Source organism: Xyrauchen texanus, chromosome 48, assembly GCF_025860055.1.
Source record: "Xyrauchen texanus isolate HMW12.3.18 chromosome 48, RBS_HiC_50CHRs, whole genome shotgun sequence".
Classification (NCBI taxonomy): Eukaryota; Metazoa; Chordata; class Actinopteri; order Cypriniformes; family Catostomidae; genus Xyrauchen; species Xyrauchen texanus.
This window is the reverse complement of record NC_068323.1, coordinates 12,775,865-12,789,653: the sequence shown is the minus strand read 5'-3', so window position 1 is coordinate 12,789,653 and position 13,789 is coordinate 12,775,865. Positions and strand designations below refer to the sequence as shown.

General features: G+C 37.5%; 1 protein-coding gene across 3 annotated transcripts in view; it reads right to left on the bottom strand.

Moving 5' to 3' along the window:
- Positions 1 to 13,789, bottom strand: part of LOC127639490 (rab GTPase-activating protein 1-like) — a 123,384-nt gene that overhangs the window by 34,349 nt on the left and 75,246 nt on the right. For all 3 annotated transcript variants that reach the window (XM_052121542.1, XM_052121543.1, XM_052121541.1), the window contains exons 17-18: positions 12,175 to 12,318; positions 7,019 to 7,060 (exon numbers count right to left, since the gene is read on the bottom strand). In XM_052121542.1, the coding sequence (XP_051977502.1) occupies positions 7,019 to 7,060; positions 12,175 to 12,318 (186 nt within the window). The remainder of the gene's footprint in view (positions 1 to 7,018; positions 7,061 to 12,174; positions 12,319 to 13,789) is intronic.

Sequence of the window (13,789 nt, the reverse complement as noted above, 5' to 3'; positions counted from 1 at the left end):
TGAAGGTGAATGCGCACTCGGATGCTCAACAGGGAGTTAAAACCGCAGTTTGAGCCAGCGGCTCGAATTGATATGGCTCTGGCCCTGTGTCCACAGACAATTCACCGTCCTCCACTTCAGGTGAAGGTGGGGGAGAAAGGTCCTCGACTTCAAAAGACCGCTCCGTGGCAAAGCTACTTGCGTCACTCTAGTCACTCTCCATTTTAGAGTCTGACAGCAGCTGTCAATTAATCTGTCACTACGGGTCTCAGGTGCACGCCCCGCTCATCCCCGCCCTCGGTTCGTCCCCTCCATCCCCGCTGGGGTCTGCCCACTTTGAGCATTTTTCAAATATTGCTAGTGGGTGGAGTCAGACTCTGAGCAGGGGTTTAGTTACCCTTTAAGACCCGCGGGTACCCTGGATATATATATAAAGAAATATCCCTTTTTCAGGACACTGTATTTTAAAAATAACTTAACAGATATTTATTGTAAAGGGTTTAAACAATGTTTTCCATGCTTGTTCAATGAACCATAAACAATTAATGAACTTGCACCTGTGGAACGGTCGTTAAGACACTGACCTTAATTGACTAATGTCTTTAAGCTGTTACAGTTATAAAAACTTAGGACACTAAAGAGACCTTTCTACTGACTCTGAAAAACACCAAAATAAAGATGCACAGGGTCCCTGCTCATCTGCATGAAGGCATGCTGCATGGAGGCATGAGGACTGCAGATGTGGCCAGGGCAATAAATTACAATGTCCGTACTGTGAGACGCCTAAGACAGTGCTACAGGGGGACAGGAAGGACAGCTGATTATCCTTGCAGTGGCAGACCACATGTAACAACACCCGCACAGGATTGGTACATCCAAACATCACACCTAGAGCCAGCTCAAGCTAACTAAGTGGCTGCTTAGGGCCTCTGTGGCCACCAGGGGGCCCCCAAGAGCACATTAAATGACAGATTGATTATTATTTTTATTTTTTTGTGATATATTATGATATTATGATATAATTATATACTTCAATTATAATTATACAAAAACACAATATTAAACACAATATGTTAACGGCCTGCAGGATGCAAGCACAGTCAGACAGATGACTGATGAGGCAGCAGCATTGCAGCAAAACAGCAATGTCACAAAAAAGGACATAACCCTCTGGTGCAGAGAAAAAGAAGAAAATAGAGGAAGAGAAAAAAAAAGCAAGATAAAGGTATGTTAAGTAGCTAGGCTATGTTGCGAGCTAATGTTAGCTGGCTTGTTAGTTAACATAGCCTAGGTAGCATATCTTCTTTTTTAGGAAAGAACATGTTTGATTAAACATCCGTAAATAACCTTGACATCTTAATATATTATAATACAACATATTACTTGTCTTCTATGTAAAATAACTTTCCTGGGTATATATTGTTGTAATACAAATAAGCTTCTGTTCCATAAAGTTGATACTGATAACAGCATAACATTATTTATATTAGCCTACCATTTTGGGGTCTTTGCTATTATATTCCAAAATCATTATGCCTCCTTTAGCTAGATATAGATTAAGAGTTGTTGTTTAGGTGTGCTGCTGTTTATAATAATTTATGTTGTGAAAATAACATTCTGTTCCGTCAACTATGTACTCTTATGAAACTTCCCTAGGAGCACTGTTGAAATATTTTGGAGGTGGGGCACAACCAACACCACCTGCCCCAAGTGCCAGTGCTACAGCTGATGATGATACAGCAGGTTTTCAATAATCCAAGATCAATATATTTATATGGATAAACCATGCCTTTGTTAGATCTTTTTTTGTTTTTGACAGACAGTTGCATTACCTTCTAATATGACATCTAACATGGCTAGCTTTTATTATTATTATTTTCATCAGGACCATCCGCTGCAGGCGAGGAGCACTTCCCAGCACGTGCATCCACTGATCCTACTGTTCCTTCCATGTCTGTTTCAATCTCAGTGGATGTGACAAGTTAAAAGCACAGCAGCCTTTGTATTTGCTCAGTTACTGTAGAATATCCTGAGATTAATATTTCTAATTATAATTATTAATGTAATTTCCTTACAGGTCCTTCTACTTCTGTGGTCAATGGGATCGATGTCACATCTACTCCCTTAGCAACTTCCAGCCTACACATGGATCAGCAGCTCCCCCAGTTGACCCAGCTGAGTGTTCGTTTATCCAGTCAGACTCAGAAAGGACTTATCTGGTAAGCAGAGGGCCACTGACTATAAAGGAAAACTTCACATTCCCTGAAAAACCTGATGGCCAAAGCTTCCAGTACCACTACACCTACAGACAGTTAATTAATGGGGAAAAAATCCGAGGGGCCCCCAAATCAAATTCTGCTTAGGGCCCCATAAAGGCTTTGGCTTGCCCTGATCACACCTGCGGGACAGGTACAGGATGGCAACAACAATTGCCCGAGTTACACCAGGAACGCACAATCCCTCCATCAGTGCTCAGACTGTCCGCAATAAGCTGAGAGAGGCTGGACTGAGGGCTTGTAGGCCTGTTGTAAGGCAGGTCCTTACCAGACATCATCTGCAAAACATGGGCACAAACCCACCTTCGCTGGACCAGACAAGACTGGCAAAATGTGCTCTTCACTGACGAGTCACAGTTTTGTCTCACCAGGGATGATGATCGGACTCACATTTATCATCAAAGGAATGAGCGCTACACCACGCCCTGTACTCTGGAGCAGGATCGATTTGGAGGTGGAGGGTCCGTCATGGTCTGCCACAGATTTCATCGGACTGAGCTTGTTGTCATTGCAGGCAATGCTGTGCATTACAGGGAAGACATCCTCCTCCCTCATTTGGTACCCTTCCTGCAGGCTCATCCTGACATGACCCTCCAGCATGACAATGCCACCAGCCATACTGCTTGTTCTGTGCATAATTTCCTGCAAGACTGGAATATCAGTGTTCTGCCATGGCCAGCGAAGAGCCCGGATCTCAATCCCATTGAGCACGTCTAGGACCTGTTGGATCGGAGTGTGAGGGCTAGGGCCATTCCCCCCAGAAATGTCCGGGAACTTACAAGTGCCTTGGTGGAAGAGTGGGGTAACATCTCACAGCAAGAACTGGCAAATCTGGTGCAGTCCATGAGGAGATGCACTGCAGTACTTAATGCAGCTGGTGGCCAAACCAGATACTGACTGTTACTTTTAATAATGTGAGGGGTGTACTCACGTCTGTGAGATACTGTATATATACAGTATATAGTATCTAATACACATATATTAGAATTTGCATGTTTCAGAAGTTAAATACTGAATAATTTATATATTTATAAAAATGTTTTTGAATTATATTTTTTCTTTCAAACATAATCGAGGAAATATTATTGAACTTATTCAAATATATATAATTTTAACAAATTAATAAACACTTATTTTAAAAATCCCTGTCTGTGATCGAAAAGTTCTGATTTAACAAACATTTCCAAGCTATGACAATTAAAATCTTAAACATTTCAATCATATATTTGGTCTCTTATCAAAGGTAAACTTTTTGCTTAACATCTACCACACCAGTGTTTAAACATAGTGCTAAGGGCATGAGAGAATTTCTGTCATAACTAATTACATAAACATTGTTGGCCAATAGGCATGCTTTCATCAAGGATAATAAATTACTTTATACAATCAGGCATGTGTAATTCTAGCCCCCTGAGATTTCTTTTAATTACAAATATTCTCTGTAGTTCCTCTTTAGTGAAACACCTGGAGTTTGCAAAGCTTTAAAAAGAAACAAGAGAAAATTACAGTATATTCTCGCTCTCACATTTGCTGTAAATAAAGAACAGGGGGCAGGGCAGTCTATTTCTCAACATTAAATCAGTGGATATATCCGAGCCTCCTCTATAGGTTAGCTCAGACACATTGAGGGCAGCGCAGCTTGTTCTTGCAATAGCACCATTTGTCATTCTGTCATTGCAGCTTACATAAAGGTGTGGCTTTGTGGATAAAGCTAATGTATTTGTGCTGAGAGTGAGAAGACACCACTGTTGAAAGCCCTGGAGTAGACATTTTTACCCAAGCGATAATGGTAAACTCCCCTTTAAAACAGAATGGAAGCTAAATACATTGGGAATGACAATCTATGATTTACGGGATGTTCCACCCAAAAAATAACATTCTATCATTTTCTCACCTTTATGTTGTTTCAAATGTGTTCAACTTTCTTTGTTATGTTCCACAGAAAAAATTAAGTCCTAGGGGTTTGTAACAACATCATTTTTGGGGGAACTATCCTGTGATAGGGACTGGAGCGGTCACAAGGAGAATCACACCAGAGAGAAGGAATGGCAAATAAATTGCTTAAATTTAAAAGCTATCATGAAAACAAGGTTACATTAAAAAAAAAAAAAAAAACAGTCTAAAAATTAGACCTGTTTTAGATACTAATACAGTGCCATCTCCCCTCCCTCAAAAATGGAGGCTGGAGTATGTTGCGCTCAAGCAGTGCTAACAACCTTTTCCATATGCTCCAAACATTCATCGTCCATCTTGTCATCCCACTAGTGACAGCTCGCTTAAAAACACATTTTTCCCACCTTTACAAATGGGAACATACTATTATATTAAATAAAATGAACCCTCACCTCCCCATTCTTTAATCCAATATCATGGAATAAATACATAAGAATAAGTGCTAAAAGGAGAGAGTTAAAAACACCAATAAATACAATAAATAGGCCAGATATAAACATTTGCACAATAAAACAATGGGTGAGTAACACAAGAATAAAGTCCTTTAGACACATTTAAATCCTGTGATGAGACCGACTTGGCTCTCCATCACATATATTTTACAGAAACACAAAATATTTCAAGCTATACAGCAGGTGCATTTCTCCTCAACTTGTGGTTTATAGGTGAATTCCATTAAACAACATGAGAAAGTCAGATTTTTCCCCAAAGTGTGATCATCGCTGTCCTTTGTTTATAAAACCTTTGAAAAATACACATGTCTGAAAGTCCTAATGCAGCATGCAGTTCTGTATCAATAGAGCTATAGTGGCATTGCAGGGGTAATAACCCACAGTCACTGATGATAGATTACAACCAACAAAGCCCGAAAAATTGCGGATGCATCATTCCGACAGCAGCCACACAGTGTGGAAATTTGTTATGATGTTCTGTTAACGAGCCGATGCATCTTGTGAAAGAAAAATGCCATTTGTGGTTTGAGAAGCGTGCAGAAAAGGTGAGAAACCAAATCGACTTCCTGTTCATTCCAGTTAAGTAAGCTTTATTGTTAATAGTGTTATTATTATGAAATGGTTTCGAAGACCTTTTGGTAGAAAGGCTTATATATATATATATATATATATATATAAATATAAATATATATAAATAACACAGTTAGTTCTGGTCCTTGAATCGGATTGGACGAGAGACGTTCCATGAGCACTGATGGTGTGACACCATCAGCACTCCGACGCATCACTGTGTATCACTCCCCGTTCATGCTGTTCTAAACTAAAGTGTATCTGTAAGGAGTTACTGTCTTTATTTTTGAAATTACATATGTTAGCCAGCAGGTGGTGGCAAAAGATAATTTTTGTGTGTAATATGTGCCAGTTGGTGACGTTTAAGTGAATCCGCTCCGTGATCGCTCGTATTACTAATACATGACCAAATCTAGGAAGTAGCTTTAAATGGACAACTTCAGGATTAAGGCTCATGTTGAGAGACACAACAGACTGATATATTACAGAACTCAAGTGCTGATTTTTTATCTGAGTTTCTATAGTGAATGACTCTTGCGGACCGGCTACCACAAAATAGAGAGGAATACCCCCTCTTGGACATCTATTTTCCACTGTTAAGGCTAAAAGCATCTCTGATTGGGTGTGGCAACAGGTGATTGCAAACGCACGCTCTCTCTCTCTCTCTCTCTCTCTCTCTCTCTCTCTCTCTCTCTCACACACACACACACACACACACAGACGCACACACAGACACTATCCTTTTTTATCCAATAAATTGTTAGAAACAGCACAAGCCGTGATACTATTTCTGAAGTTAACTTTTTGAATTACTAACGGAGGCTTGGACGCATCATTTGTTTTGAACCAGCAACGGCAGATTCTGATCGGTCGCGTAATAAAGTAGTTCCATGCAAAAATTAGTTTTTGTGACCATACTTTATTTTTCCTATTTTTTTTTAAAGTTACTTGTTCACTGAACTGTTGTATATAAGCAATATCACACTCGCAATCATGCTATATGGCTCTACATCAGCACTACTGTACTTACCTACGGCCGAATCACAGCAGTGCTGAAGTAGGGCTATATAGCATGATTGCAAATGTAGATATATATATATATATATATATATATATATATATATATATATATATATATATATATATATATAAGATAGACAGATAGATATAGATATATATTAGTATATATATATTTAGTTAAAAAATAATAATATTAACATGAAATAATGTATTAACTATAAACTATTTTCTTTAAGATTAAAATTTGTTTAAAATGTTTTGGCTCATACTTCCAATACACCATTTGTGTATTATTCTCATACTTTCAAAATACATAAAAATAGGTGGAATGATATGGAAATTACAGAAAAATATAGTAAATATCATACAATTGACACATGACCATTACAAGACATTACATGGCAGTTATGTAAACATTCATCTGTTTCCTTTTTGATAATACTCACAGTGAAACTTACGACACCTGACTGTGACAAGTTTTTATGATTAAATTAAATCACATCTTGATTATTTTTAGGTACATTAAATAGTAAGGCCTCCATGCAAGTCGCATGCAAAAAAAAAAAAGAAAAATATTAATGCAATATTATTTATGACCAACAGAGGGAGACGCACTCAATATTTCCCATACTGCTACAGGAGCATCAGAATAATAATTAAAAAAAATCTTGAGGCATTAACAGGCTTCATCAACTCAAATCATCAATAGCCGGTGTCTCTAACAAACTATTTAAGACAAGGAAATGAATGTGTGGTGAGATGCAGTACCTTAAGAAGAGCCAGAGCCACGCTGAAGATGATGTTCAGCCCCTGTGAAGAGAATAGAAATGTTTTTATTCAAAAATAACCAAAATCACAATTCAAATGATTACTTTGAGGATCAAACTGCCTGGAACTACATAACAGCAATACCCCAGGACTGAATGGACCACACTCAAAGTTGTTTTATTGTAATAAACACAAAACAATTTAGTTGAAATGGAATAGAGTGGCTGCAATGCTGTCTTTGCGCTCTACTCAAAATGTGGAAATGACAAGTGTGATGCTGAATGCATTTGCATTTCCTAAAATAGCTCAATCATAAAATGAGCTCAAATGTGTGGGAGTGACAGGAGGGGAGAAAGAAAAGGCTAAACAATCAAGCACACACACACACGTGTGTGTGTGTGTGTGTGTGTGTTTGTGTCAGGGGGAGCAGGTGGCATCACATTAGAGAGCGGAGAAGCAATGCTGAAATCAGCTCCGCATGGAAACACCCATCTCAAGCATCACTTAGACAACCCGTTCACATGGCAACATAGGGCTAAAAATATCCCATGTTCTCTATTTATAACAGCCGGCAGAGACTATCACTTTTTGACAGGCTCTAGATGGCGCTAGGGGGCTAAATGGAAAATATGGAAATATGGAGGGGATAATTGTGTGTCTGCAGTGGTATGTGTGTGAGTGTGTGATTTTGTGAGTGTGTGATTTTGTGATTGTGTGCGAGAATGTGTGTGTGTGTGTGTATAATGGGGGGCGGGTGGGATAAGACTTTTAGAGCTGAATGTTGTGGTTACGCAGATAAAATGGAATACAAAAACATTTGAAAACCAGGTTGACACTGCTTGAAAAAATCTGAACAAAACCATGAGGACTGAGTACTTAAGTTTTTTTTTTTTTTTTTCAATAAGCAGATACTTTTACAAAGCCTGAATCAGAACATTATAAACTTTGATTTGAAGCAAAAAGTATTTAAAGATCAGACAAAAAGACAAAGGTACAAGACTGTGTATTTAACGTCTTTAATGAGGGACTACAATCACATGAAGAATTGAAAATGATGTAATAAATTGAAAAATGATGGAAGATTTTTAAACTATTGATCTAAAGCTGTTGATTATAAGTATAGTAACAATATATTTAAATTTCATTGCAAAATGCAAAAGATTTATTATATATATATATATATATATATATATATATATATATATACACACACACACACACACACACACACACACACACACACACACACACACACATATGTTGGTCTACCTATCATTATGAGGACTTTCCATAGACATAATGACTTTTATACTGTATAAACTATAGATTCTATCTTCTAAACCTAACACAACCCCTAAACCTAACCCTCACAGAAAACCTTCTGCATTTTTACATTTTCAATAAAACATTGTTTAGTATGATTTTTAAGCGATTTGAATTATGGGGACACTACAAATGTCCTCATAAATCACATTTATAGCATAATAACCTTGTAATTACCAGTTTGTAACTTACAAAATTGTTCTCGTAAATCACAAAAACACGCACGCACGCACGCACGCACGCACGCACGCACGCACGCACGCACGCACGCACGCACGCACACACACACACACACACACACACAGAGTCAGTGCCTCATGGGAGTGGGTGTTCGCTGAAGAGCACTTTTGGCATGATTTGCTGGCCGCGATACTCATCATTAACTTAACTACTATATATTTGAATGCTGTTCTCCACAAACAGATAGGGGTAAAAAAAAAAAAAAAATGGTGAAAGTCTCTGAAAGTCGCAAACTGAAACAGACAAGCATCAACGCAATATTTAAATGAATAACTCTTTATCAGATCTATAATCTATTGGAATAATTTGTTAATATTATTAGTACTGGGTATGTTTTGATGCATTTATACAAATATTTAAATCAAATTAATTACATGGAATGGCAATTAATTAATTGAATTAAACGCAATTAATCATATATATAAACATTTCCCACGAAAGCCCCAAATAAAAATTATTCAATAAATATTGATAAAATATTTATATTTCAATAATTACAAATATAAATTATATCGTAAATATAATTCAGAAAATTAAAGTGCATAACATAATTGTGGCAGATGAGTAAAGAATTGACAAGAATGCAAAAAGTGGCTTTAGAAGGCAATATTGTTTATTTCCATTTTATTTAACATAAGCCAAACTTTGGCCCACAGTCCACAGCAATCCATTTTTATACTTAATTCGTCAAGCTGCCCAAAATAGATTTATTATAAGGGCTTTTCTAAGGATGTGTCCATGTTATCACGTCATAAGCACTGTGTTTTTATATTGCCGTCAAGTTAAACACAGTTTGAAACTTGCTGTAGTTTTGCTTACTGTCCCCTGCTGAAAACAGGTGGTACTTCAAGCTTGAATTGCTATGATTGTTGGAATCTTCCTTATAACGCTCTTATATTAGAAATCACACTGAATTTCTGCATTAATCATTCATGTGTGTACACAGAGAGGCCCCAAAAAGTATTTTGGCACTTTTAGACAGTTAAAAATTCCACCATTCTTTAAATTATTATTTCCTTTCACTATTTAATATAAAGCTACTTTTTACAAGTACAAGAAAAGAAGTTGAAATGAAACAAATGCGATAAGGGGGAGATTGCATAAATAAGAATATGAGCATAAATAACGAGTTCCTCAAAAGGAGAGGCAGAACACAAAATGAATCAGAGGTGAAGCTATAGATGGACAAGGCGAGAGAGAAAGAGAGAGGTGTCTTGCATGGATCTAACAGATTCTCATCATGCAACTCATTGACTGAGACAGGCTGAGTAAACTTTTAATTGTCCTGCCTCGGGCTGCCACAGACACTGAATGAAAGGAAACAGGGAAAAAGCGGTGGAAAAAATAAAAGAATAAGCTTTCAGAGGAGTAGAAAGGTTGAAGCGTTTCTTTTGGATGACATGAAGCATATTTCTGAGAAGTCAAAGATGCCTGCTTTGGGAAATCTAAAAGAGATCATGAAGTTTAGAAGCACTTGAACTTTCAGAGAGTTAATGTGCATTACTGAGCCCGACAATAACTTCATTAGCTTCGTTTATTTAGCAAGAAAATACATTTTAGCTATAAATAACACAGACATAATTAAAACAAATTACATTTTGTATTATCATATACTGTATATTCTATACCAATTCTACTTCACATGATGCCTTTTACTTCCATAATCTCATGTATTTCCAAATAAAGCAGGATATCAAGAGAAATGTAGGGTGGGAGTTTATGATATTATTCATGGGTTTTTGACTGGATCTTGAAAACTGTGAGGGGTTGAAAAGTAGGGATTTGTGGCATTAGCCGAAAAGCAAACAAAGTTTCAGAAGCAGATCAATTTATAAATAATTTGTTATTACTATTTAATTACAAAGTAATAAAAATGGGATAATGTGCACCAATGAATCATTCACAATGAGACCAGAAATGTGCATTAATTAAGTAGTAAACATGATGAATTTTGCCTCGTAAACTAAAGCAGCTATAAACCAGTGCAGCTAATGACCTGAGGACTAAAGCATGTCACGCTAAATTTGCTATAATCTAATGTTTTTGAAGCTCAGCGCAACTTTGAGTTTGAAGTGTTGGGGGTCGTTAACACCAGTGTTTTCCAACTAGTGTGACATGAAAGGTTGCCAGGTGAAAACTCCTCAAAACTCCTCACCATTTAGAGAAATTTGCTGTTTTCAAACCACAATCGGTCACTGTGAAGAGCAATGATTAATGTGCAAAAGTGAGTGATATTTATACACGTCAAGGGTCATCACATGACTCGCGTCAGCGCTGCAGAACACATTGAAGTCTATGAAGTCTATTTGGTCACACCAAAGTGCTTTTCACAAACACGTTTTTGCTTCACCAATAATGTCTTTGAGAGTACTAAGCAACAAGAAATATTTAAAAACTGTCCAAATTTGTGAAGAGACATTGAATGTCTCATAATTTATTTTAATTAAATAATACCTTTTCATTTACGAAAATCAGAGACCCCAGTTATTTAACTCATTTAAATTCACCAAGAAAACACTTAGACCTAAACATAAATGAGTCCTTTTATTACTTTCTGCTATTTTCTCTCTTCCAAATACATGTTTTCAATGTTTATTGTGCACACCTCCTGCTTTTTTAAGAGGCAAACTCATAAAATCGCCCTCTGTGACGCTTTCTGAAACTCTTGTCACTTGGAGGGCGATGCGGCACCAAATTAAAACTGCCACGAGAAGTCGTCTGTCCTAGAGAGACTCACATATATAATGACAATTACTTCAGCATCAGTCTCCCTTGATGCGTTAGATTACGCACAGGCGAGTACCCCGTTTAAGACGATGCAAACCAGGAGGAAGGTTTGACTTGTCCATTGAGTTCTGTTCAGTTCATTTTTTACACGTTTTGTTCATATCTAAATCATATTTGGTTTTTGTAATATTGTGTTGTTCATATGTCGTGTTTTAGTGGCCTCCGCTGTCACTGCAGGGAAAAAACATTCATCTGCTTTGTGTCTCTGTTGTTCATCTGATCTCTTCATAAATAAATAAATGCATAATCTGTCCTGTAAGTTCATAATTTAAAAATGAAAATGTGAACAAAAATAAAAGCTATTAAATGTCTTATTTTCAATAAAATATGAAAATTAAAATGATGGGTAATAATAGATTATGAATAGATATGAAGAGAAGAGATTTTACAACCCTGTCCGTCAAAATGACAGACGATGAGATAGCCTAACGCAAGCACTGAATGTGACTTTCAAACATTACAAGTAAACACGCTACTAATGTCTCCAAGTTCTTGAAAAGGAAAAATTTTGACGATGGTTAGTCTATGTGGGATAGTGGTGAGCTGTAGAATTTTTTAGTTGTAAAAAGTTTGCAGTGCCAGAAAAAAGGTTGGGAAACACTGGTTTACACTGAACGCGTACCTGCGCTAAAAATAAGCTATAATATCAGGCGGAAGCGATCGATTCTATTGGCTGTGATTTTGACACTTCACACAGCATTTCTCCATCAGTGAGCAGAGAATGAAAAAAAAACACAATTGGGACTTGCTGCGTCATGCCTCGTTAGGACACAGTGTAAATTTGTGACTGGAGGAGGATGTATCACCTCGCACAGGAGCAGGTCGGTGATATGGAAGACCATGCAGAGAGGGAACTTGGCGGTAAAGAGTGTTAAGAACCACTGGGCCGCATACATATGGGCCTCCAGGTTCAGATCCTGGAAGTGAGACCACAGATCCGGCAACTGCTCCTAGACACAGAGGAAAGAAACAAGGTGACGAAAACAGAAACCGATTTAAAATGTATAATAAATATATACTAAGAGCATTTGTACCCGTTTTTGTTGGAATACCAACATGATTTGCACCTATGAAAGCAGAAAAATTCATTTTTAAGATGTAAAAATCTTCTAATTACACTTCTTGTAAAGGTTATATTTAACCTTTAATATATTTGGTTGACCAATATGCAAAAATATTAACCATAAGCATTATTAATAGCGATGCTTGCCATAGAAAGAACCACTAATAAAACAGCAAACCAAGACAGGAGTTAGAAATTCACACTCTGGATTCAGATTCTGGGCAGAGAATATCAAAGGGCTAACCGACATCTACAAAGGCACATCTTAAATTAGCATCTCAAAAAGACCTTTTGAGGCAAGAAGCACAAACAAGCGGGAAAGAGCCGAAAGATTGAAGATTTTTCTGGGGTAGATTGCATTGTTTGATCTGAGCAGTGTGAGTGCAAAGTTGGAAAGGAAAAGAGAAAAATGCAAGGAACTCGTGGAGGAGGAGACAGAAATTCTTCCAGAGAGCCTGCTGTCGTCCGACACGTTTTCCGCAGCATGCAAGCCTAACTGAGGCTGATCGATGCTAATGCTCTTGCAGCGGGGGGAGCTTGTCAATACTAACCGGGTTGGGTTTAGCACTAAAAGAGGGCTACCTCAACCTTAACTGCATTTCAGCACAAAATTAAAACCTATTTTCCAGTGGATTGGTTCTAATAGCTTACAAGAGGCCCGAAGCTTGCACTCAACATAGCCGTTTATACACACACACTAGCTCTCACGAGGTGTGTTCAAGTACAACACTGAGTGTGATGCTGTCAAAGCGAGAGCCAGGAGGTAAAGGGAGGGATAAAGTTGTTTCTGAAGCAGAGCAACTTACATATTGATAAAAGTTAATGAAGAAACACATTTTGATTCTTTGGAATACCATGCACCGATAAATCGCTCTATAAACTGGGAACATGGATTAATAAAGTAAATAAGAAATCTTTGAGACTTGAAATGTTGAATTCCTAGCAAACTATAGTAACTTTGGCCACGTTCATATAAATAAGTTTTCGTTTGGAAACCCATTCAGCTCACGCTTTATGCCTCTCACCCACATTAGAATGGCGGTTTCCTCCATCCAAAACAGAGTGTTTCGAAAACTCTTTTCCTTACTGCAGATGTGACCTATATATTAATAGAACCCAGCATTGCTGTTGAGGACTTAACCACCTCAGAATACATTTTCTGTGCTAGGGAGTTTTTGAATCTCATCTCAGCTTTGAATTAGAATTGTTGGGGGGCATTCAACTTGAAACAGAATGCCTTGTTGCTCTTTAAAAGCTAAATGCACTGCAACAAGCAGAACAGAAAGTAGGTTTCTTGAAATGCGTTGAAGTTATTTTTAAATTGACACAACACTCTTGCCCGAGCTGCTGAAAAATAG